At 48.9% G+C, this 25,834-nt stretch overlaps 1 protein-coding gene across 1 annotated transcript in view; it reads right to left on the bottom strand.

Moving 5' to 3' along the window:
- RFC3 (replication factor C subunit 3) overlaps positions 1–25,834 on the bottom strand; it is a 102,351-nt gene that overhangs the window by 10,039 nt on the left and 66,478 nt on the right. Inside the window, exons 6-7 of the mRNA XM_078657169.1 lie at positions 20,306–20,442; positions 20,080–20,178 (exon numbers count right to left, since the gene is read on the bottom strand). Coding sequence (XP_078513295.1) covers positions 20,080–20,178; positions 20,306–20,442 — 236 coding nt within the window. The remainder of the gene's footprint in view (positions 1–20,079; positions 20,179–20,305; positions 20,443–25,834) is intronic.

Below are 25,834 nucleotides of genomic sequence, written 5' to 3'. Positions count from 1 at the left end.
CGCAAGCCCCCTGACCCTCTGCAGCCGTGACGGAACCATACCGTGCACGTGCAGATATTTCTGCTTCAAGTATCCCTCAGGCCCACGGAGGAGACGGAGGTTGCGGTCCAGCGTCCATACGAGGCGGTGGAGGAACGCGGCGAGTCCCGACCAGAGCCCAAGCCGAGAGTCCAAGGTCCGAGGTATCCGGAGGCCCACCCGTAACAGAAGTCCGAAGTTCGTCCGTCCGGCGTCGAAGCAGTCCCGTCCAGTCCGAGGCCTTTCGTTCTTGCTGCCCGGTGAGTACCGTTGCTGGGGAGTATCTAGACAGGGTCAATCTAATTGTCTCTGGTCCGTGGGGTTTGGTGGTACACAGATCCCAAAACGAAGTGTCCACTCCGGTGGATGCGGGTCCTGACGTGTCTCTTTATGAGACCGGTAAGTTTCGTACTGTTTCAGCAGTGCATCTAGTTTCTGTTCTAGTCAGTTCTGTTCTCGAGAAATTCATGTATTCTGTTCTCCGTATTCCAGGTAGTATTCTGTTCGAACTGTTATTTTAAATGTTCTTCATGTATTTTAATGTCGTGGTATGAGAGCGGTGTAATTATCGTGTTCATTGTGTATTGTATTGTGTCTAGATTACAGTTCAGTCATGCCGTTATTTTCTAGACTACGTCAGTTAAGAACTAGAAAAGGTCTGTTAGAAGAAGCAGTTCCTGTCCCGCCTAGGGACAGTCCAGGTCATTTTATGTATCAGAAGCATGGCATAAGTGCCATATTGTATCTAGATTTATGGGTAGAGTATACCAAACAGTTGGAAGAAAAGTATAGATGGCCCGTATCAGGTACGTGGGATGCCGAGTGCATCATGCGAGTAGAAGAAGCATTATGGAAAAAGAAAGCCAGACAGTCACAGAAAGACGCCATCGAGTTATGGCGCAAAGAATCTCATAAAAGAACCGAAAAAGAAATCAGAAAGTCAGAATTAAGTAGAGAATCCTTAGAACGAGCCCAAGAAAGGGAACTAATCGAGATAGGTGAACGAGTTAAAACCGAACAGTCAGACAGACAGAGGCATGCCCTTATTAAGGGTATGTATCCTCTTCTTGCCGAGGGCTTGCCAAAAGCGACCCCGGAGGCATCCAGTAATTTTCCGCCACCATTAGTTCCGACCAAGCTACGTCACAAACCGACCGCAGCTGATATTTTCATCTCGTCCTACTTGGACGACACAGTCCCAGAATATGCAAATCCTGTTCCGCCAGTCCCTGTAAATCAAGCAATTCCTGTTCCTCCAGACACCGGAGTACCTGCTACGGTACCCCCGGTCCAGCCTGCATTTCAATTTCCCACTCTGCCAGCACGAAGAGTATCAGTCGACGATTCCAGTTTAGGGGCCGCAGGAGGAGGTCCTCCTGGTACCCCGCCACCACACCAACGTAGAACGTTGGCCGAGTTACATGAATGTGCGTTACAGCGTACGCCCAAATATAAGTCCGTTGCAGATATCCGACGAGCTCTTACTGAATGCCGCTATGATCCAGTCGCAGGTGATGATAGTACAGTTATATATTCCATCCGTGTAAGACGGGTGACCGGGTATTTGGACACCCTACCAGATATGAAAGAAGATCTAGACAGAATATATCGTTTCATCCGTACAGGGAATGATCCAGAAAGCATTAGCGAAGCCATGTCTCAAAGGAAAGCTGAAATCCAGCTTATGATATTGAAGTTTCTGATTAATTGTTTAATAAGGGAACAAGATTATCCGACCAAGGATCCGGCCGAAATGAGAATCCTGACAAGGTGGAGTGATAATATAGCCGAGGGTAAGCACAGAACTATCGGTAGTATAGAGAGTATGTACAAGAAAATTCGTAAGGAAATAATAAGGTTACACGACCAACGTAAGGCAGCACAAGTAAGCGAGAAAGAGAATGACTCTTCTACTGAAGAGGTAGACGACGAGAATCCCGCCAGAATAGCGTATGTAGGAAAATCTAGAATTCCAGACCGCCATTTACGCCTAGAACACAAGTCAGTTTTTCATCATCCAGCACCAGAACAAGGTTCTCTGGAACAAGTATTTCAAGCTACCGATCACATTCTGAAATCACGGATCGGTTATAGTGAGTTAAGTACTATGCATGAACAAGAACTAGTCCGATCAGCAGTCCGATGGATTACTGATTCTACCACTTTTCCAGACGAAATAGTGGCACAAATGTTTCTGAAATTGCCCCCAGCCGAGCAACGACTGGTGGGTATGTATATGATTCAGCACCTCATCACATTGTATGAGGGTCAACATTCTGATCCAGGTCCGTTACATGATGTCCTGAACGAGTTACTCCAGTATAGATGGAAAGGTTTAGGTACCGATTTAGTTAGTGTCATTTTAGAACAGCGCCACAAATATAGTATGTTTTTGAACCCGCATTTTGTTCATGTCTCACCTCCAGAAAGTAAACCGTTTTACATAGATAGACAGAATCCGTTACGAGAAGTACACCCAGTTAGGACAACAGATGGTGAAATGCAAAGAGTATTTGTTTACACCCCGATTACAAAGATGGAACTCTTAGAAATGAAGAAATTAATTCCCTGTCATGACAAAGATCCAGCAGGGTTCCACCGAGAATTAAAGGACATGCTCCGTATGGGAGAATACACGTATCCAGATATTATTAAAATGTTAAAGGTCCTGTTGCCCGCAGGGGTATACGAGAAACTCAAGGAAAAAGATTGGGAGGTGGGTGAGAAAAAGATCGATTGGGCAGTTCTAGAAGCTGAAGATAAGATACGAGTACCAGGTACCGGTCTTGGAGAGAAATGTAAAGAATTACCAGAATTGTTAATACAAGTTTTGCCCAGATTATTAGCCACTAAAAAGGAAGACTGGGATGCAATCTCAGCCTGTAAACAGAAACAAGACGAAGACACTAGTGATTTTTATTCTAGATTTGAGAAATGTTTTATTATAAACAGTGGCCTCAAGACGAGTAGCGAGTCATACCCTCATCTTTTTGTTACTAAATTAGTCGAGAATTCTAGTCCACAAGTGAAGAATCGAGTTTTGAAAGTCGAAAGTACATGGCAAGCTGGTACTCCGTCCCAGATGTTACAGATGCTCCAGTACCACCAGAATAGAATCAGAGAAGAGAAAGAACACGAGAGAAAACGTATGAAAGACACGAAAATGAAAGTACTAGTTGCACAATCCGTTCCTCAAGACAGTCAGAAGAGGGGTCCGATTCAAGCGAGTAATCCTGCAGCTCCCGTTAAAGGGACATGTAATTATTGTAAACAGCCAGGTCATTTTATAAACGAGTGTGCAGTTCTGAAACATAATATAGCTACCGGTAAGACTAAAGAAAGACCACGTCCGCCTAGACAAGAACAAGTTTCACAGACTTCTCAGCCACAGAATGCACAACAGACAGTTACAGCACCGCAGCCTATTGCTGCAACACAGCATGTTACACAGCAGATGTACCAGTATGCACAGACAGAGTATCCAGAGTATCAGCCATATTCATGAAACAGCCTAGAGAGGGAGGTAGGCTTGCCTCTCATCGAGATACCTGTAGATCAAGAGGGTCCCTATGTTCATAGTCAAGTACTAGGGAAAGACAGAAAGTTTCTGATTGATACAGGGGCAAGTAGGACGACCATCAGTCATGCCGAAGTTCCAGGGGCTCCGCTCTCAGGCTCTAGAAATGTTTCCCTTGGATTTTCAGGAAAGCCTATTGTAAACGAGATATCTAAGCCAGTTACTCTAGAAGTAGGTCCATTGTCCCGCACTACTGATCTGTTACTTACAAAGTCATGTCCAGAAAATTTGTTAGGTATTAAGACACTGAAAGAATTAGGTGCAGTTATTTGCTGCTCCCCAGAGGGAATACGATTGTTCGTACGTGACTTCAAGGGTCACTATGTATTACGAGATTTTGATCCAAGATTGTCAAATGTCCCGCCGCATCTATGGGCGCAAGGTCCAACTGATGTAGGCTTTATGCAAATCACACCCCATCGTGTGACTCTCAAACCAGGTGTAGTGTTACCACGAATCAGACAGTACAGATTACCACCTGAGGCTGTAGCAGCCTTATCCAAAATTATTGACGAGCTCATGGCTCAAGGAGTAGTTGTAGAAACTGACTCCAATGTATGTAATTCTCCGATCATTCCAGTCATGAAACGTACTGATCCAAATGCACCTCCAGTATATCGATTAGTGATTGACCTACGAGAACTCAATAAATGTATTATTCCCCAGTACCCAGTTGTTCCAGATATTTCTTCCCTATTGACAGCCATTGATTCTGAGGCAATATTTTTCACGGTCATAGACCTCAAGAACGCGTTTTTCAGTGTCCCCATTCATCCAGACAGCCAGTTTCTTTTCGGATTTTGTTTAAATGGAAGGAGCTATATGTTCACACGAGCTCCTCAAGGTTTCACAGAAAGTCCTAGCATTTACAGTCAAGCACTTAAGAGACAACTAGACAATATTCACATGCCAACTGACACTGCCCTGCTCCAGTATGTCGATGATCTACTGATCACAGCCCGTTCTGAACGTGCTTGCGAGCGAGCATCACTTACAGTCTTGTATTTCCTTGCCGAGATGGGGCACAAGGTGTCCCCTTCGAAGCTCCAATTCTGTGTCCAGCAAGTGATCTACCTAGGCCACTTGCTGTCCAAGTGGGGTAGGCAGTTGACACCAGACCGTATCCAGTTAATAGCGAGTCTTCCTCAGCCCAAGACACAGAAGGAGGTACGTGCTTTTATCGGCCTTACTTCTTATTGCAGACAATGGATCCCTCAGTATGCATTTCTAGCTAAACCACTGATACAGTTAACGACACAGGAGGCAGCCGTATCGACTGTCCTCCCTTGGACATCTGAACATACACTTAGTTTCAATGAGTTAAAGAAAGCTTTATGCCAAGCTCCAGTTCTAGCTACACCGAACTACAGTAAGCCTTTTACACTTTTCGTCACAGAACGTGATGGTACAGCATTATCTGTTCTCACACAAGATCAAGCAGGACAATACAAGCCTTGTGCTTATTTTTCGAGCACACTAGATCCTGTAGCCCAGGCTCTGCCTGCGTGCCTCAAGTCAGTTGCAGCCACAGCACTAGCTATCAGACAAAGTGATTCCATAGTATTAGGACACTCCCTGACAGTACAAGTTCCACACTCCGTGGAAGTTCTTTTAAACCGAACACAGACTCAGCACTTGACAATTGCACGTTTAACAGGTTATGAACTGACACTGTTCCAGCCACACATAGAAATTAGACGCTGCAACGTTCTAAATCCTGCTACACTGTTATCGTTAGTTAATTCAAATCCTGCCACACACGACTGTGTGGAAGTAGTCAACATTATGACTAAGCCAAGACAAGATCTGACAGATATTCCACTACCAGATCCCGACCTGACACTTTATGTGGATGGTTCATGTACGAGAACAAGTACAGGAGAACTAGTAGCCGCGTATGCAGTGACTACTGACACTGAAGTTATTGAGACCCACCGTATTGACACCCTGTCTGCTCAAGCAGCAGAGCTAGTTGCTCTGACACAAGCCTGCATACACGCTAAGAACCTGAAAGTTAATGTTTACACAGATTCACGCTACGCATTTGGAGTTGTACACGACTTCGGAGTGCTCTGGCAGGAGAGAGGTTTCATGACTTCTCATGGAACCAAGATTCAGCATGGTCTCCTTATTCAAGCTCTGTTAGATGCCATACATTTACCGACATCTATTGCTATCATGAAGTGCAAAGCACATACGAAAGTTACTGACATTATTTCCCAAGGTAATGATCTAGCAGATCGCACAGCCAAGCTTACAGCACAGACTCTAGACACTCCAGTTAATCCGACACAGACACGTATTCCAGATCCGACTACATGTATGACAGTTAAGGACCCTACTCAAGATGTCACAGATATCCAGTTACATGCTACTCCCGATGAAATTAAGAAATGGTCCGAACAAGGAGGGGTCCAGACAGATCAGGGATGGGTAACGAAGGGTAGAGCCACATGGTTTCTCCCCGACTCTATGGTTCAAGTCATTATCAATACCGCACATAGTCCAGCACATTTAGGAGAAAAAGCTATGTTAGGCAGTATCCAGAACATTTGGTTCAACAAGCATTTACGAGCTGCAGCCAAGCAGAAAGTCCGTACCTGTATGATATGTTGCCAGTTCAATCCAGGTAAAAGTGTCCCGGTGGAACAAGGTGGATTCCAGCCCCCTGACCACCCTTTTGAAGTCCTCCAAATGGATTATATTCAGATGGAGCGATGTCGAGGTTTCAAGTATGTCCTTGTAGTAGTATGCGCTTTGTCCAGGTGGACAGAGGCATATCCAGTCCCAGATTACACAGCCGCGACCACTGCCAAGCAGTTGGTTCGTGAGTTCTTCCCCCGTTATGGACTCCCTAGAGTCGTATATTCTGATAACGGCCAGCCATTCTCATCTGAGTTGATGAAACACGTTTCCCTGTTGTTAGGGTACCAGTGGAAGTTCCATTGTGTACGCCATCCAGAAGCAGCAGGTCTCGTAGAGAGACATAACCAGACTCTGAAAATCCGCATTGCCAAAGTATGTAAAGAGAAAGGTGTAGACTGGCTAGTAGCTCTGCCAGTCGCTTTATTTTATATGCGCATGGTCGCACATTCCAGATCAGGTCTGTCCCCGTACGAGGTCGTATTCGGCCGCCCCCCTAATATGTGGGGTACACCTAGACCCCGAAGTATTACCGATGTTTCAAGTAATATGCTGACAGATTACCTAGCTTCCTTGATGTCTGCCCTACACTCTTGTCGTTCACAGGTTGCCGCCGCATTTCCAGACAATACCGAGGTGGTACCGCATGAAATCGTTCCCGGAAGTTTGGTTCTTGTGAGGAACTTTGATCGTTCAAGTCCGCTGGAGCCTCGCTGGAAGGAGCCAAAACAGGTCCTCCTGGCCACCCGTACTGCCGTCAAGCTGGAAGGCAGGAAGGGCTGGGTCCATTTGTCTCATGTGAAGAAGTTTTACGGACTAAAGCCTGTTTCTAAGAACATTTCCGAGGATTCAAAAGACTGCCAAAGTACTATTCTTAAGGACTGTCCCGCAAAAGACAATGATACAGATCCCTCCCTGTTAGAGAAAACTCCGCAACAGGAGTATAAGCTAAAATTAAGGTCTAGTAAAATAAGTCAGCCAGTTTGATTGTCTAAGTCCTCCCCTAGGTGAAACGGTTAGACCGGTTTCTGACATGTATAAAATAGACCCCCATAGTGAGAGAGTTAGTCAAAACTCAATCCGATGTATCGTTTTTCTAAGTTTCATATTGTTTTTCAGCCTTATGACTACCTGCACAGGTTATGCATTTTATTTGTGTTTTCCAGTTTCTCATGTAAATAAGTCTTCTATTGTTACAGTAGAGCACACGTTTAGTGATCTGCCTCCTCATGAACTATCTTATCGTCTTGCTATGCGTAATAATTCATTTATCCGCATGTTACATTATTCACACCAGACCAGCAATGCTACTAATTGTTGGGTGTGTGGTCGACTCCCCCCTTTCCAGACACCGAAGGGAGTTCTGCCACTCTTTCCTTATCCATTTTCACATAATGGTTCGTGTGGAGCATGGTCCACGTTAACGTCATCCTCAACAGATATGTCTTTTCTTAACAATACATGTTTTCCAGACAAGCAAGGTCTTCCCCACAGAACAGGGTTAGATCTAGAAAATGAAGTTTATAATTTGGGTAATTATTCTTCGAATTTCATGGTCCTGAATGTTCAGTCTGATACTACTCCAGATTTACCTGCTATGTCAGTACTACCAGTTAAAGGCGAATTATGTATCCGAAAGAATGGTTCCGTACATGTAGGCCATAGTGATTGTACTACTATTGTCAAGTATAGTGACAGTAGGAAGTCTATTTTCAAAGCTTCACGTCATTCTTATTTTGTTTGTGGTCAGACCGCATATGTTCGTCTGCCCCTCGATTGGGAGGGAACCTGTTACATTGCCTTCCTACTGCCACCAGTTTTTCTAGCCCCACCTGACTACCATAGGAATTCCCACCTAGTACATACCAGACACAAGAGAAATCTCCCGATTGTCGATTATACTGAAACTGCTCTAGAACAATACATAGATATCAATAAAGGTGTCTTCCCTTATTTAGGTACTGTTGTGAATAGTAAACTGATACGTAGATTAACTAGAACCCTTGAAGCAGTAGTGATTGAGACTACCTCTGCTCTAAGTAACTTAACCGAAGAGCAATCCTTTATGAGAATTGTCGTGCTCCAGAATCGTCTCGTCCTTGACGTCATACTGGCCGATAGGGGCGGGGCATGTAGAGTCATCGGATCTAGTTGCTGCATTTTCATTCCAAATAACGCGCCGTCTGTTTATTCAGCTATAACCAGACTCCATAAAATTGCCCATATGTTACACCAAGATCCAGGCACCTGGACATGGTCCGGTTGGTTCTGGAATATAATTTCCGCCTGGGGATGGAAAGTCTTGTCTTTTCTAGGTATTGCAGTAGCGATCATATTCAGTTGCTGCCTCTGTATACAATGTGGCCCTGCGATTTGTGGCATTTGTGCTACCTCTTGTATTCCTAGTCCCAAGTCCCGTTCTAAATCCCGTTCCAAGAAAATTCGAGACGAGCAAATGATACTGTATGAAATGATAGATGGTATCATGAATATTGATGTTTCCTGATGGAAACGTAGTGACAAGGAGGGAATGTGGAAAAGTAAATTTTGCCATGTTCTGTGTCCCTACGTGTCCCCCATCTTATGTTATATGTGCATGATTAATATGCATATGTATTCCCTATGTTTGATTAAAGACGCAATTACAGTTGTGTCCATCTCTAGTATGCCAGTTTCCAGTTCTCGTGAAAGCTACGAGTATTAGGCCTATGTAAAGTTACGTTGCCACGTTTCCCAGTGTGCACGTTATTTCATTGTAAAGTCCCCGTTCCTAGGCCTCAAAAGGGCCTGGACACCAGATTCAGCTCCTGTCTCCTGAGCCTCGCTGAGGAGCGATACAGCCCCCACCTGTATTCCTGACCCTTCACTTACTTCCTGCCTCACAGTGCCCGGCTCGGCCTGGCTCTGCCTCTGAGTCTGCCAAGAGTATGTTATGATTCTAGTTATCAGTCCAGCCCTCCTTCTCTGCATTCCTAAGCTACTGAATCGCATCAATAGTTTCCGTCATCGTCTAGCCTTTACGTCTCCATGTAAGAGAAATACTGTATTTATGGTCATTTAATATTCTTTAACACGCACTACATGTAGAATAATGCATGCACCAGTCTTAGAGTCTGTTAGCCTTTACCCCGATAACTTTTGGATTCTATCAACATGTTCTCTAAACATCAGATACTAGATAATGTTTAGGTACATGTCGCCCTGACTCTCCAGACTTCAGTCTCTGCTCCTAGCGCAGAAGTCATAGCCCCCAGCTTCTCCTAGTAACACGTCATTGTCAGTTTGCGCGCACCACTAGGTTAGAGGTCCCGGCTCCTTAGGTAGCCCCCTCCATGTTTCCGCCCCATTTATGACATATTCTGTTACGTTTACATCACATGTCTATGTACCCGCCTCTTGTTACACCCACTCTCACCCTTATCTTTCGCGACTGCTATTGACCACACCCACTGCTCCGCCTACTGTATTCACTGTAATGCAACTGTTTTAGTATATATGCTTGTGTACTGTTATTAAATGTTAGCTCGCTCATCCCATATCCAGCCCCGGCAGCTGCCGGGCCCTGCCATCCTATTCCCGTGCAGGTTGTCCTGTTCCTGTCCTTTATGCTGTATTAAACCTGCAAACTCCTACTACCTCGAATCTTGACTCTTATTTATTGAGCTATCTGTTATTGCTATGTCCAGTCAAACCTAGATCCGGTATTATTTATTTATATACCACAATAGTCTCTGAACCACATACTACCAGGGGTTACCCATAACTAATTCAGATTTACAAAAATAAAAACACTGCTCCTAACCTCAGTATCTGGTGGAAATTTCAGAACTACATAGGTTTCCTTCATAACTATTTTTTACTCTTTATATTTTACCACATGTACTGCTCTATACTCGGTACACAATGAAAAACCACTGTAAGGTGAATGTGCAGCTCAGTTGGTGCCTCTGGTTACCTCAGATTTTTGGCTATAAACCCTATATACCCCAGGGACCAGAAGGATCTAGCAGATGCAATAGTATATTGCTTTTGTAAATCATCCATAGAAACAATAAGTTAGAGATAAAAGGCTGTCACAAAAGGCCGTTTTTTTGCTCTACTTATTTTCAATATTGTTTTTATTTCAACAGTTATTTTCTTTGATAAAGCAATGAGGTATCGACAGAAATTACCTCTTCATAAAACAGAATGTTGTCAATTTTTCAGAAATGTATAGCTTTCCACAATCGCCTATGGACTTCACAAACTAGAAGTATGTTGAAAGCACAGAAGTTAGGAAAAATGGGCTACCTCTTAGAAAAATGCTGAAATTGTAGTAAAAAAATGTTTTTAAAATTCAGCTCCGCTTGTTCCTGAAAGCTGGGAAGATAGTGATTTTAGCACAGCAAACCCTAAGTTGAAACCATTTTTGAGATAAAAATCCACTTTCTTGTGTAACACTTTTTTCACAATAGCCCCATCAGAACATCAAAATGAATATCAACTATCTAGCAGTAGACTTGTCTGCAGTCATTTGCACCCCTTATGTATGTGAAGTTCTTTGGTAAACTGCACCTACCAAACACTTTCTAAAACCTAGAAGCAGCTTGAAGAGAATGGAAAAATATATATCTTATTTTGAAGGCTGACTAAGACCTGCTCGACAGAGTCAGAAACTGCCCAACATTTACAGTTTCGAAAGGTGGATTTAACAGACAAAAAGCAATATGTCTTATAGCAGAGTAGGTTACAGTCACTGGTTACTATTTATTATAATTATTTGTGCTATCATGTTCATGTGCAAATTCCTTCACAGGGTCAAACATATGCACACTGCCTATTGCTTAATCTGCTGCATTTATAGATCAGTAATAATTACACTAACGCTTAGGGATGCAAGACCCTCCAACCTACAAGTTATATGTAGGTGTATGTAAGTATGTTTTCTAAACTAAGAAAAACAAGCAGTTTTTGTAACTGTACACATGTACACCTTCTCAATTACCAGGAGAATAACCTTAATAAAAGGGACAAAGCAGATCAATTCTGCAAAAATGTGATCTTAGTGTAGACTGGAACTTAGCGTCAATTAAGGCACAGCTGACTGAAGATCTTGTTGGAAGAGGATCTGCTCCTCCCACGGACCAGTGGATTGAAGTAGGATTCAGATCTGTGTCTTGGTCATTCAGAGCAAGTAACAGAGTTCAACATGATCTACTTGCTGAAACAACAAAACAAGAATAGGATACCTAAATACGAATGAGGTAAAGTTGACCTGATGACTAAACTTTACTCAGTGGTGTGACAGAAAAATCATTAGCAAGTTGGAACCTGAACTACCTTTGAACAAGAAAACTGAGGTTTGAAAATAGTATCCATCACTAACTGTAGACTCAAGGAGCTTGAAAAAGAGTGGGGCCTGAAGGAATTTAGTCAAAGAGTTGAGGATAAATGAAGCCCTGATTGTGTAACTGTTGCCAGTGTAGATAGAAATTGTTTTATAGAGCATAAAACTTCCATTGGTAATGACATTCATCCAAATATCAACTTTCATATCCCTATTCAGGAAAAATTGAAGCAAGCATCCACAAGTTCACCAGGCAGAACCAATCCCTTCTTTCATCCACCACTACCACTTGATATGTGATGACATTTACTCAGGTGGTAAAAGAAAATCTACTCCAGTTTTAAGTTGCTAGTTTGTACTAATGCTGGTGTGTCCTCTTTCGAGTAAAAGGTGTTTGGCTGTCAGTTTTTCTAGCTCATCCAAGAAGAATTCAGAGGGCATGTGATACCAGGGCTTTGGGAATAGCTGTAGGTAAGAACAGTTGTATGATGCCTGGAACACAGAAGTCCTGAACTATTGGGTGCAGTGATGGTACAATATGGATACTCTCCGAAACTGTAGCTTATCAACTGTAGACACAATGTACATGATATGCTGTCCATTTTGCAGGTACGCAGACTTCCAGGCTGGAGGTAAGTGCCAATTTGTTTTTAAATGTAGATTTTGTCTAAAATGGAGCCGTTGACCAATCTGCCTATTTTGTCATCGCAGACTTGAATATTTAAGGAAAATGACAGTCAAAAGGCACAAACCAGGAATATAAAAAATATATATTTTAGTTTACTTTAAACCACACAACTCATTCCCATAATTACAATACCTAAAGTGTTACTGAACCCCGTGACCGTAATCATCAAGAAAGTTAAAGTACAACTATATCATAACTCAAATCAAAGGTAATAAACAATACAATTCGGTAACAATTTGACATAACATGTTTTTTTGTTTGTTTTTTAAACTCTTTATTGTTGACCATATCGAAGCATAATGATATATCAGGGCAATTACACATCAGTCAATTTTTCTTTTGTTGAGCATTAATAAGCCACAGTTTACAACTCAAAGTAAATAATTATCGTCTCATCCGGACTACAAACAAGAAGGCAATGAGGTGTATGAAGTGCTACCCTCTGTCATCGCCAGTTTGTTCCACTGACGATATGTTATACATACAGCGCCTCATGTCTGCCCAACATTATTCCTCTAAACAATAAACTCCCCTTCATAACAAACCCTCCTTCCAGCTAACCCACCCACTCACTCCTGGTCGCTGCAGATTCCGCTAGTTGATCTACTGAAGTGACAAGATAATAGACATCAAGCCGTGAATCTAGTATACTGCGTACAGGTACATCACTGTGCAGAGAGGGGGGGGTGGGGGGGAAGCAGCCACCCAGTCTTCTGTTTTCCTTCTGATCCAGCTCCTACGTTCCAGGTGTCCGATGGCCACTATCTACCATTCCCTATAGATCTACCACCATTGCGTCCCATTCCAGCGCTAAAGGATGTTTCCTATGACCCCTCTCTTCCTCTCTCCTCAAAGCTGCCCCCTCTGTCCTGTTCCATTGTATCAGATCCGATTGCCACATAGCTGGAGAAGGGGGCCTCTGGGATTTCCACCTCCCAGTAATAAATCGAATCGCCAGGATCATGGCCAGGTCCAAGAATTTTAATTTCACTTTCAGCACCCTAGACCTCCTCCGCATCCCCACCAAACAATATAAGATTTCCATCGGGACAGGTACTTGAGTAATAGTATGTAGTGTCTGACAGAGGTCAGCCCAATAACTCTGTAATCGCGGGCAGGACCACAGCATATGTACAAAGTCAGCATCTTCTCCCTGGCAGCGAGGGCAACAATGTGAGGCATCGGGGAACATACGGTGGAGCCTCCTGGGCATTAGGTAGGCTCTATGGAGCACCATTGTCTGAATATACCGGAACTTAGCATTACATGACACCCTTTTCGGGTGTTCCAATATATGCTGCCAATTTTTATCTGTGCGTTCTAACCCGGCATCCTGGGCCCACATCTCTTTAAGTGCAATAATCAGGATTGCGGCGTGGGTTCTGAGTCCCGTGTATAGCCAGTGCACAAGGTGTCCACCCTCCCCCATGTAGTACATTAGATAAACCAGTTTGTGTTGCGTAGGTTTTACCCTCAGAGGCGCCCATGCGTTTTTAATATAGTACGTGACCGAGGCATGTAATCGGTACAATCTTGGGGGTGTTCCCGTGATCTGTATGAAGGAGTCGTGGTCTAACAACGCCTCATCTCCAAAAAAGGTGCCAACCTCTTCTACCCCGTGGTCCTTCCAAGCCTGTAACACGGTCCTGGTAAGAGTACCCTGCGGTGTGGGGATACCTAACAGTGGGATGTTGTTCGCATAAGGTGGTATCGTGGATGTGTAGGACAACGCTTTCTTCCAGCACGTTAACGCTGTGTGTAAGAGAGGAGAGCAGTCCGGAGGGATCTGAGCCTTCGGCAATAACAGGGAGTGGAGCACCCCACGATCCAGTTGTTCTTTCGTGAGAGCAATCTCTTGCAGGTTTTTCCCCACAAGCCAATATGACAACCACTGTAATTGGCTGGCATAATAATACCCTCTGAATTCTGGTACTCCAAGTCCTCCTGATCTGATACCCAACTGAAGTTTACGCAAACTAATTCGCCTTCGCCCAGTGCCCCATATAAGGGAAATCAATAACGTATTAAGAGCGGCAAAAATGTGTTGAGGAAGAGTAACTGGCATATTCACGAAAAAATATAACATGCGGGGAGCATCACCATTTTAGAAATGGCCACCCTACCCATGACTGACAGTGGCAATGAGTTCCAAAAACTTACACTGCCCCGAAGTAGAGTAATGGCACGTTTAATGTTCCCATCAATTTGATCAGCAGGTTTCCTGTAAATTTGTATACCTAAATATTTAAAGGACACAGGGGCCACCGGGATCCGATATGTCCCAAAAGGAATATGGGGGGTGATACATCATCCCTGAAGACTAACCCAACTGATTTCAGTGGGTTGATTGCTAGGCCCGACACTGTTTTGAATTGCTGAAAGAGACCGTGAATCGCCGAGTGATCTGCCTCTAGGTCTCGGAGGTACAGAATGATATCATCTGCGTAGATGGATATCAGATGCTGCGTCCCATCTACCGGTATACCCATCTGACCAAATGCGCCACGTAGCGCCAGAGCTAGAGGTTCTAGCGCGAGTACAAATAGAAGCGGGGACAAGGGGCAACCCTGTCTGGTGCCCCTGTGGACAGTATATCCTCCGGACACATACCTGCCCTAGCTGTGGGGTTAGTGTACAATAAGCATATCCAACGGATACGTTTATCCGGAAATCCGAATCGGTTCAGAGCCTCAAACATAAAAACCATGATAGGGAGTCAAACGCTTGATTCAAGTCCAGCGCTATACAGCCCGCTCTCGGCATGTCCAGAACCGGGGCCGACATCAGGGCATGCAGTTTGCGAATGTTCAAGAAGGTACTGCGGCCTGGGAGAAATCCACATTGGTCTGGGTGTATGAGTGTAGGGAGATATGATTGTATCCGTAGGGCCAGTACTTTACTAAGGATCTTGTATTCCGTCGATAATAGAGACAGAGGTCTATAATTACTCAGATCTAGAGTTTCCTTATCGGGCTTGGGGATGGAAACAACCAGGGCCTGCATGGTAGACTGCGGTAGGCGACCTTCTTTGAGCGCCTCCTTGAATATTGATTAGATTACTGGGACAAGAATATCCGAGTAAGTAGCGTAAAATTCTACCGGCAACCAGTCCATGCCGGGGGCCTTATTACGATTAAGGCACTTGAGCGCGGCACGTATCTCGTGCTGTGTAACAGGACCCTCTAACGACTTTTGTATGTCCTCCGATAGTACCGGGAAGGGAAGATCCCGCAGGAAGTCTGCACTTTGCATTGAGTCCTCCAATCCTGTGTGCGAATAGAGGCCGCTCAGATGAGCGTAAAAGGCGCTATTTATCTCCGCCTGGGTAGACACCAAGGTACCCGACGGGTCACGCATTTGCATTATAGTCGGCAGATCTAGCCTGTCTCGGACCAACCTGGCCAAGAGTGTGCCAGACTTATCAGCTTCCGTATGTTGTCTACGTAAGTATGCCTTATAATCAATCGTCCTTAAGGTTTCTAAAAGCTCCGCCTGGTCAATGTACCCCACCTGCAGGTCACCTCTCTTATCCGGGTCATTACTAGCCTCCTGCTCCAAGGTCTTCAACCTATCCTCCACCTCAGAGTTTTTTTATAAACTTCTTGCCTTGCCCCAACTAATCGCCCTATAGCCGCCCCCCTAATCACGACCTTCATGGCATCCCAGACCACCAGGTTCGAGGAGGTGGAATCCCAATTAAGTCTAAAATAGTCAGTGAGAGCATCAGACAAGGATGCCCGAAAGGGAGGGTACTCTAATAAAGAAGGGTTAAGTTTCCAGGTGGGAACTGGCGTCGGTACCCTGTCCCAAAGGAGTAAAACAGTTAAAGGTCTGTGGTCAGAGAACGTTTTTGCTAAATATTCAGATTTCTCCATGTTAGGGATTATCGACCTGGAGCATAGGAATCGGTCAATTCTAGTGTGTAAGTTATGAAGATGGGAGTAGAACAAATATTCCCTGTGGGTGGGATAGAACTCTCGCCATGCGTCCATTAATCCCCATCCCGCAGCCCAGGTATTAAAAATATGGGCTAATTTGGCAACTCCAGCGGCCTGTAGAGGAGGATGAGATCTGTCCAAATCCACATTTAAGACTGCATTCCAGTCACCGCCCAGCACCCAGGGTATTTCCGCCCAGTCTGATAGTGCCAAACCCAATTTAGTTAAAAACTGATCCTGGTCATAGTTTGGTGCGTATATACTTCCCAGGACTATCTGTCTCCCGTCCAATGTGCCTTTGACTAAGATATACCTGCCCTGGTCATCTACCTTTCTCTCCACCTCTTCAAAAGGTACCCCGTGACGTACCCATATAGTAGCTCCCCTGGAGAAGGCAGAATATGACGTAGAATAGACCATGCCTCTCCATTTCTTTCTCAGTTTCTGCGACTCATTGACAGTCAGATGGGATTCCTGTAGGAATGCAATCTGTATGCGGTGTCGGAGGAGGAACAAATGTAGTCTGACACTTTTGGATTGCCCCCAAACCTCGCACGTTCAAAGTGAGAAATTGATATGTCCCTGTAGCCATGTGCGTCTCTTATCTCTAGTAAAGTGAGCAATAGGCCAGATGTCGTATCCACTGCATGTAGCGTCCAGGAGTCCCTATACCCAAATACCATAAAAAGTTTAAAAAAAACAACCAAACTCGGCACAGCATCGAAACACTGCTGGGCCCAACAAGAAGTGAACAAACAAAACAGTCCAGATCATGCTGCCTATGCCAATGGGGGGGTGGCCGACCTTCAACACCATCGTGTCATTGTTCATGGCTAGCTCAGATTGCTCAACGGCAGGTCATCCCGGGGTACCAGGATGTATGACAGCCCGCAACATGTGGGAGGGGACGAGGGGAGGGAATAGGGGGGGGAAGCAAGAAGGGGGAAGAAAGTGGGGGGAATACAGGATATGTAAGCAGCTATATTGGGTGTGGGCCTCCCCTTGCATCAACCTCCCCCCACGTCCCAGAGGAGGCAGGCTCCGAGTGCACCGGACCCCCAACACCACAATACGAACACATCCAAAATAACTGAGCAATATATCTAGGGAAGCACCGGAAGGGGGCAAATTATGGCGGCCAGTACCAATTACAAAGAAAAAAAGGATACCACTTGAATCATCTGCATGAGTCCGTGTCCCACTGGTCCAACAGTGTTCTCAGTTGTCTAGAAGATCAGCTATTCTGGGTGTAATCGTGGTGAAAAGGACAGCACTGTGATCAGAATCAGAATGAAGCGTACTGTCCTCCGAGTCCGTCTCAGTCTTGTCTGCCGCCTCCCGAAAGGTCCCAGCTGTCGTCAGTGCTCCCAGTTGGTCCTTTTTCTGCTGCCTCCGCGATGGACCCGAGCGGCCACTTCTCCCACCAGGTTCAAGGGACCTCTCCAGATCTTGATCCGGTTCAACCACCACGGACGGTCCCGACCGTTCCTGCGTTGATTTCAGGCCATCCGCTATGTCCATTACTTCCAACCATTCTTCTGCGTCCGAGGGGCTTTCAAAGAAGTGCGTCTTCTGATCGTGAATAACCTTCAGCCTGGCCGGGAAGGGGAGGGCATACCGCAGCCCGGCCTTCTGTAGTCTTCTCTTCACCTGCTGGCACGACGAGCGCTGCTTCTGAACCATATTGGCTGGCACGACGAGCGCTGCTTCTGAACCATGTTGGTGTAATCGGGGTAGAGGGAGATTCTGTGGTTTTCAAACTGTATGAGCGACTTCTCCCGAGCCTTCTGTAACAAGACATCACGGTCCCTGTAGTTGAGGACCTTCACAATCAGAGGCCGGGGAGGTCGGCCCGTCGGGATCCGATGCGCCCGCTCAACACAAATGTACGGAGAGAGGCCCTCTTGATGTCACGTGGTCACGGAACCATTGCTCCATATAGTCTGCCGCTCGAGTCCCTTCACATTGTTCCGGTAGGCCAATCACGCGTATGTTGTTGCGTCGGTTTCTTCCTTCTGCATCTTCCACACGATCGATCAATGAGGTGACCTGCTGTTGGAGATGTTGTATGGAGGAAGAGTGGTCCGCCACCGTCAGTGCGAGGTCTGCAAGAACCAGGCTCTGGTCTTTAACCTTGTCCGCTAATTTGCCATGGTCTGCTTTCAAGAGGGACAAGTTAGTAGTCAGGGTCCCCAGCTGTTGCTCCATCGCCGCTCTAGAGTCACGTATTTCTTTCAAAATTAGGTCCAATTTGTCTGGAGGAGTGCTCCCATCACCCCCAGGTCCCGCAGCTCCAGGCATGGGCCGCTCTCTTCAACCCCGGAACCATCACGCGTCAACTCAGGGTCTCCTGTGCCCCCCAGCCCCTTAGGTCCCTTCCGGACCATAACGCCAACAGTAGAGGCAGAACGCCCTCTATATAGGTAATCCCCTGGATAGTGTCCACCAGGGTCCGACGTATCCAACCAGCTCCCCGAGGCCGTAGGGGTCAGCAGTAGTGCAATAGTGGGTTATGCAGGTCAGGGGGAGCTGAACAACAGCAATGGAAGCAAGTTTCAGGGTCACAGCTCCCAAGGTCATCTGCAGGCGAAAGGAGTGTCGCCACTAGCGGAGTGCCCTCGCAATCAACCGCCGCACTGTCCTCAAGGGGCCTCCATTAGTCCGGTGCTGAGAAGAAGGCCTTTCAAGAGTCAGCCAACCGGACCGCAAGACTCCTAGCAGACTCACAGTATCCAGGGTGGGGGGGTCCACCAACCCCAAGTACATGCCTTCAAGACCACAGCCGCAGGGTATATGCGCTCTTCCCATCATGGCACCATCGGCGTCTCATAGCAGGGCAACCTCCGGGTCAATCCGTCATCTCCAGCCCCCGCCAGCCAGCGGTCAGCCCCGGGCTCCAACCGATGTCCCAGGGGCCAGGAACTATGTCCGCGGGTCACAGTCCGTCTCAATCTGCTCTCATGTGGGGCGAGAGCAACCTCTATGGCCTTCGCTGCAGCCAGTACCCGGGGGGGCGCGTGTGTTGCACGCCGAAGGCCAAACTAGTTCACCCCTACCTCCACCACCTCGAGCCCTCGCTTTCCAGGTAGCACGACAGTCGTGGGGGACAGCCGTCTTGTTCAGCAACGCGGCGATGGAATCAGGGCAGCCACGGGATCCATCCCGGCCGGACCGCAGATCAAACCGGTACCCTCTCCGCACCTTCTCGGGTCCCGTATCAGCAGTAGTACCAGGGCGCTGCAGGAGGTCTGAAGCACCGGGCGGCCTCTCCAGCCGTTCAGCCCGGCTAGGTCGTCTTTTCCGGGCACTTCTGCCCGGGCGGGCAGTCGCTGCCCGCACTTCCGCCTGCACGCGAACTCCTGGCTCGCACTCTCAGGAGGCCCTGGCAGGTCCGGCCACAAGAGGAGCCTAGTACAGGGTGCCGCCGCCCAGGGCAGACCGTCGGGTCGTCACCCAGGCCTCCGTGTCCTCTCACCCACTCGCAGGCACGTCCAGGCTCCCACAGAAGCCCCATGTCAGGATTAAAGCCCCGGGTGCCGCCGGAGCACTATCGGCAGCCGACTGCCTTCATGGCCGGCTAGCCACGCCCCCCGACATAACATGTTAATGCTGACAATTTTTCTACATGTACTTGAAATCACAGCTTAATGTATCTGTCATACATCTTGTAGCATAGGGCTTTTAATCACAGAGCCATTTTAAGAATCCAAATAAGGTACTTTCAACTCAAAGTATAGGTGAGTAGCTCTCATACAAAATAAATATTCCCACCCAACGATGTCACCAGCAACAATTCATGGTTTTTCATTCAAGTCACCAACTTGTCATGCAGGAAATATCAATAAAGAAAAACCAAGAGAGTGAAACATATATTACTAACTGCACCTACCTTTGTGGAGACTGTTGGCTTACTATAGCATTAGCAGTTTCTCTCAGATATACTTCCCAGTCTGTTTCTGGGATGTCTTGATCAGATGAAAATGGATACCTACGTAGGATGAGATGTATATTAAAATACAAGCAGGCCACAGTCAACACTATCAGAACTTGGGATGTAGATTAAAATACAAGCAGGCCACAGTCAACTATCAGAACTGCCTTATTTCTGCACTTACTGTTGCACTCTGCAGGCTTCACACATCAGTAATGCTTTTCGAAGGTTTCTGCCAGATTTTTCAGCAAGGCGACGAGCAAGATCTTGAGGCAGAACCAGACCCTCTTTTTTACATACACTGGACAAAACCTGGCATATCTGTAAGAAAAGGGCCAATACAAACCTCAAATATATATAGCCCGAAATCTATCACACATGAACACTTAAATATAGACAGTCATGGAAGTCTTAGCTTTTCAACATAGGAAATGCAGACACTTTACTTACTTCCATGTGTTAATACATAGAACGGAACTATGGAATGCAGCGTTTTGGCCGAGAAGAACAAGTTACTTACCTTCGGTAACGATATATCTGTAAGAAACAGTAGTTAGTATTAGATTCCTTACCTTAGAATATCCCCAGGCGTCAGTCTGGATCCGGAAACTTTTGCGTAGCAGTACCCCTGCGCGTCGGTAGGCGTCGTCTGCAGGCGTCCCCTGCGGCTCCGCGTCGTCGGCGTCGTGCGCCGTGATGACGTCGCTGGAGTATATAGACGCCGCCTCCGCGCGCTGACGTCAGTTCTTTGCACACAGCTTTTCCGCGCCAGAACACGCAGAGCCATGTGAGAACCAACACTGGTGCCATTTGAAACTAGGGCCCTGAAAGGGATGTCCCTAACCCTAGGTATCAGTTCGCAGAACGGGGAGGATGGGCGGGGCGGTAAGGAATCTAATACTAACTACTGTTTCTTACAGATATATCGTTACCGAAGGTAAGTAACTTGTTCATCTGAAAGAAACAGGTTAGTATTAGATTCCTTACCTTAGAATAGATACCCCAGCAATACCAACCCCGGTGGTGGGTCTGCGAACCAATACAACCTACACCAGAAAGTCCTGGAGGACCGAACGGCCAAAGAAGCCATCCCTCCGGACTTGACTGTCCAGGCAGTAGTGCCTCGCAAAGGTGTGCAGCGAGGCCCACGTGGCCGCCTGGCAAATGTCCTGCAAAGGGACTCCCCGGCCCAGGGCAGTAGTAGCCGCCGTGGCCCGAGTGGAATGGGCCCTCAGCCCAACAGGAGGCTCCTTCCGAGCCAAAGAGTAGCATGCTTTGATGCACAGGACGACCCACCGAGAGATGGTCCGTTTCTGTACCGCCCTTCCCTTCTTCTCACCCACGTAGCCAACAAACAGTTGGTCATCCACCCGGAACTGGCGTGTGCGATCCATATAGAATGAAAGCGCACGTTTTGGGTCCAGACGATGGAGCCGCTCTTCATCCTTTGAAGGATGCGGAGGCGGGAAGAAGGAGGGCAAGGTGATGGACTGCCCAATGTGAAAAGCAGAGACTACCTTGGGCAGGAAAGAAGGTCTGGTCCGAAGAACCACCTTATCAGGATGAACAGACAAGAAAGGAGGTTGAACAGAAAGAGCCTGGAGCTCACTCACTCTCCTGGCAGAGGTGATGGCTACCAGGAAGGCCGTCTTTAAGGTGAGAAGACGGAGAGGACAGGAATGAAGGGGCTCAAAGGGAGCGCACATCAGGAAAGTCAAAACCAGGTTCAAGTCCCACTGAGGCATCACGAACGGAGCTGGAGGATACATGTGCGTGATGCCCTTTAAGAATCTTAACACAATAGGGGACTTGAACAAAGATGGCTGATCAGGTAGCCTCAAGAAGGCGGAAAGGGCAGAAAGATAGCCCTTGATAGTGCCCAGAGCAGAGCCCTGCTGGGCAAGGGAAAGGAGGAAGAGGAGAACCTCAGATAGAGGGGCAGAAAGGGGATCCACAGCCTTTGCTGTGCACCATGCCACAAATCTGTTCCACCGGCAGGCGTATACCGACTTTGTGGAGGGACGCCTGGCTGCCAGAATGACATCACAGACTTCAGGAGGCAAGTCAAATGGCCTCAACTGTCGCCGCTCAATCTCCACGCATGGAGGTGGAGACTGGACAGGTTCGGGTGGAGGACCGTCCCCTGCTGCTGCGACAGAAGGTCCTCCTGAAGGGGCAGGCGGATCGAGGGACCGACTGTCATGCTGAGTAGCTCGGGATACCAGTACCTTCGAGCCCAGTCCGGAGCCACAAGGATAACATGGGCCCGGTCGCGCCTGATCTTCTTCAGCACTCTGGGCAGAAGTGGTATAGGCGGAAAGGCGTACAACAGACCGCAACTCCACTCGCGCCGAAAGGCGTCGCCGAGCGAGTGCCGTCTTGGAAACTCCAACGCGCAGAACTGATGACATTGCGCGTTCTCTTCTGTGGCGAATAGATCTAACCAAGGCTCTCCCCATTGCTGAAAGAGGCCTCTCGCCACATCCGAGTTCAGACGCCATTCGTGATCCACCGAGCACCGACGGCTGAGTTCGTCCGCCCTGGCGTTCAGAGAACCTGCCAGGTGTTGAACCGTCAGAGTCACGCCCTGACGTTCCAGCCATTGCCAGAGGCGCAGAGCCTCTTGGCAAAGGGTCCACGACCCCACACCGCCCTGTTTGTTGCAGTACCACATGGCGGTGGTGTTGTCCGTGAACACCTGCACTACACTCCCGTTGACAAAGGGGAGGAATGCCTTCAGTGCCAGGCGAATCGCCCGCAGCTCCAACATGTTGATATGGAGCCGGGACTCCGCCGGAGACCAGAGGCCTCTGATCTCCGCCTCTCCCAAGTGGCCACCCCAGCCTTGGAGGGACGCGTCCGTCACAACCACGTGCTCCGGCTGGGGAAGGGAGAGGGATCTGCCCCTGACCCAATCGCGGTCTGTAAGCCACCACTGCAACTGTCTCGCAGTGCCCTCCGAGATCAGGACATGGTCGGATAGGTTGCCCTGATGCTGGGCCCACTGAAACTTCAGGTCCCACTGCAGAGCCCGCATCCGCCATCTGGCGTGATGCACCAGAAGGATGCAGGAGGCCATCAGCCCCAGAAGCCGCAGCGTCAACCTGACCGAAACCCGGGATAACGGCTGAAAGATGGGAATCAGAGCCTGAATATCCCGGACCCGCCGTTCCGGGGGATAAACCCGAAACTGCGCCGAGTCGAGAACCGCTCCGATGAAAAGGAGCTTTTGAGAGGGACACAGGTGTGATTTCGGCACATTGATGGAAAACCCCAACTCGTGCAGGAGGTCTGCCGTCATCTGAAGGTGGTGGACGACTGTCTGGGGCGAGCCCGCCTTCAACAGCCAGTCGTCGAGGTAGGGGAAGACTGAAACCCCTAACCGGCGCAGATGAGCTGCGACCACCGCCATCACTTTCGTGAACACCCGTGGGGCGCTGGTAAGGCCGAATGGGAGCACGATAAACTGAAAATGCTCGTGGCCTACCGTGAACCGCAGGTAACGCCGGTGGGCCGGCAGGACGGGGATGTGAAAGTACGCATCCTGCAAGTCCAACGCTACCATCCAGTCTTGTGGGTCTAGAGCAGCCAAGACCTGAGCCAAAGTCAACATCTTGAACTTCTCCTTCCGGAGGAAGCCGTTGACGTTCCGTAGATCCAAGATAGGACGCAGGCCTCCCTTGTCCTTCTTGGGTACCAGAAAGTAGTGGGAGTAGCAACCACACCCTACTTCTGGCCCAGGAACGCGCTCGATGGCCCCCTTGGCCAAGAGGGCCGTAACTTCCTCCTGCAGAAGAGTCAAGTGGTCCCCCGACACACGGTGGTTCTGCGGTGGCATGGCTGGAGGAGTGGACTCGAAGGGGAGGGCATAGCCCCTTCGGACAAGCTGCAGCACCCACCTGTCCGATGTTATCGCGCGCCAGCGGGAGTGGTGATGGCGAACCCCGCCACCCACTGGCGTCACGTGAGCCCGAAAGCTCGGACTAGGAAGGCTTGGATGCCGCAGCGGAGGGAGGCGTGGACTGACCACGACGCTGGCCTCTACCGCCACCACGGCGGAAACCACGGGCGCCACCGCGCTGGGGAGCGCTCTGCGCCGCGTGGCTGGCAGCACGTGTGGGACCTCCTCTCCCTTGGCCACGAAAGGGCCGAAACGAACCCGTCTGCTGGCGCTGGGTCTGGGTCGAGAGACCCAAGGACTTGGCCGTGACCCTGGAGTCCTTGAAGCGCTCCAGCGCGTGGTCCGCTTTGTCACCAAATAGGCGACTGCCATCAAATGGCATGTCCATAAGCGTATTTTGGACGTCTGGTGAGAAGTTGGCAGATCTCAGCCAGGCATGGCGACGAATCGCCACCGTAGTGGACATGGCCCGTCCCAGTGAGTCCGTGGTGTCCAGACCACAACGGATCGAGTACCGCGCCGCATCCCGGCCTTCAACAAAGGCCCGGGTGAGCTTGTCCCGCACTTCCTGGGGGCATTGCGGCAAACACTCCTCGACCGTATCCCACAGGGAGTGGGTGTAGCGGCCCAAGAGGCACGCGGTGTTACAAGACCGCAGCCCAGCACTCAAAGAGGAAAACACTTTCTTTCCGAATTGGTCGTACCTCTTTGATTCCCGGTCGGGCGGAGCCGACGGAAATGCGGACTGCGAAGTGGAGGCCTGGATCACCAGACTCTCCGGGGAGGGATGGGTGGACAGGAAGGCAGGGTCGTCCGCGCAGGGACGGTGACGCCTGGCAACGTTCCGGTCAACCGGCGCACCAGAGGCGGGCCTGGACCAGGTGCCCAGAAGGACATCCGTCAGGGCCTCATTAAACGGCAGCAGAGGCTCCTGGGGGCATGACTGCGGTTTAAAAACTTCCGTCAGGATATTCGGTTTGACCTTCGCAACGGGGAGCTCAAGGTGTAAGGCCTTGGCAGCCCTCATCAGGACCACCGAATAGGCAGCACCCGCCTCGGACGCCACAGGGGACGGAGAGACAAACCCAGGGTTGGGCGACTCGTCCAGGCCACTGGCATCACCCAGATCACCTACCCAGTCCACATCGTACTGGCAGGCACGGGATAGAGGGTCCTCAGACCCCTCCCAACCCTCTCCATACTCCTCCTCGTCATACCCATATTCTGGGTCGACGATATAGACATCGGGGTCAACAGGCCCCATCGGCGTCGGGTCCGGCGTCGGCCGACGCCGGTCCGGCTCCGAGTCCGGAGTCGGGGAGGAAAGGGGGGTGGCGCCGCGCGGCGTCGGTGCCGGGGACCCGACGCCGGCCGGAGCCGACGGCGGAGTCGCTGCACCACGCGGGGGCGGTACCATGGGCTGGCCCACAGGAACCGACGCCGGAGAGGCCGGGAGACCAGCCGGCGACGAACCAGAGGGAACCAGCGGCGCCGGGGCCGGAGCCACCGGCGGCGCCGGGGCAGGAGCACCCGAACCGCTCGGGCCCCCAGACGGGACCGACGGGCCCGCAGGCGCCGAAGGCCCCGCCGGAGAAGACCTCGCCCTCATAGCAATGAGGAAGGCCTCGATCTCCTCACGCGACGCGCCTTCCCCAGGGACCGACAGGTGTGGGGCAGACGGCGTCGGCGACCCATGCGGGACCGCGGGGGTGGGGTCACCCGAGCCCCCGGCCGCAGCACGCGGGCGTCGGGGGGAGTCGGGGGTGCGATGGCGACGCCCCGACTTCTTGTGCTTACCTGACGAGCCGGAGG

The sequence above is a fragment of the Lissotriton helveticus genome, chromosome 8 (assembly GCF_964261635.1).
Source record: "Lissotriton helveticus chromosome 8, aLisHel1.1, whole genome shotgun sequence".
Classification (NCBI taxonomy): domain Eukaryota; kingdom Metazoa; phylum Chordata; class Amphibia; order Caudata; family Salamandridae; genus Lissotriton; species Lissotriton helveticus.
This window is presented reverse-complemented; position numbering and strand designations above follow the sequence as displayed.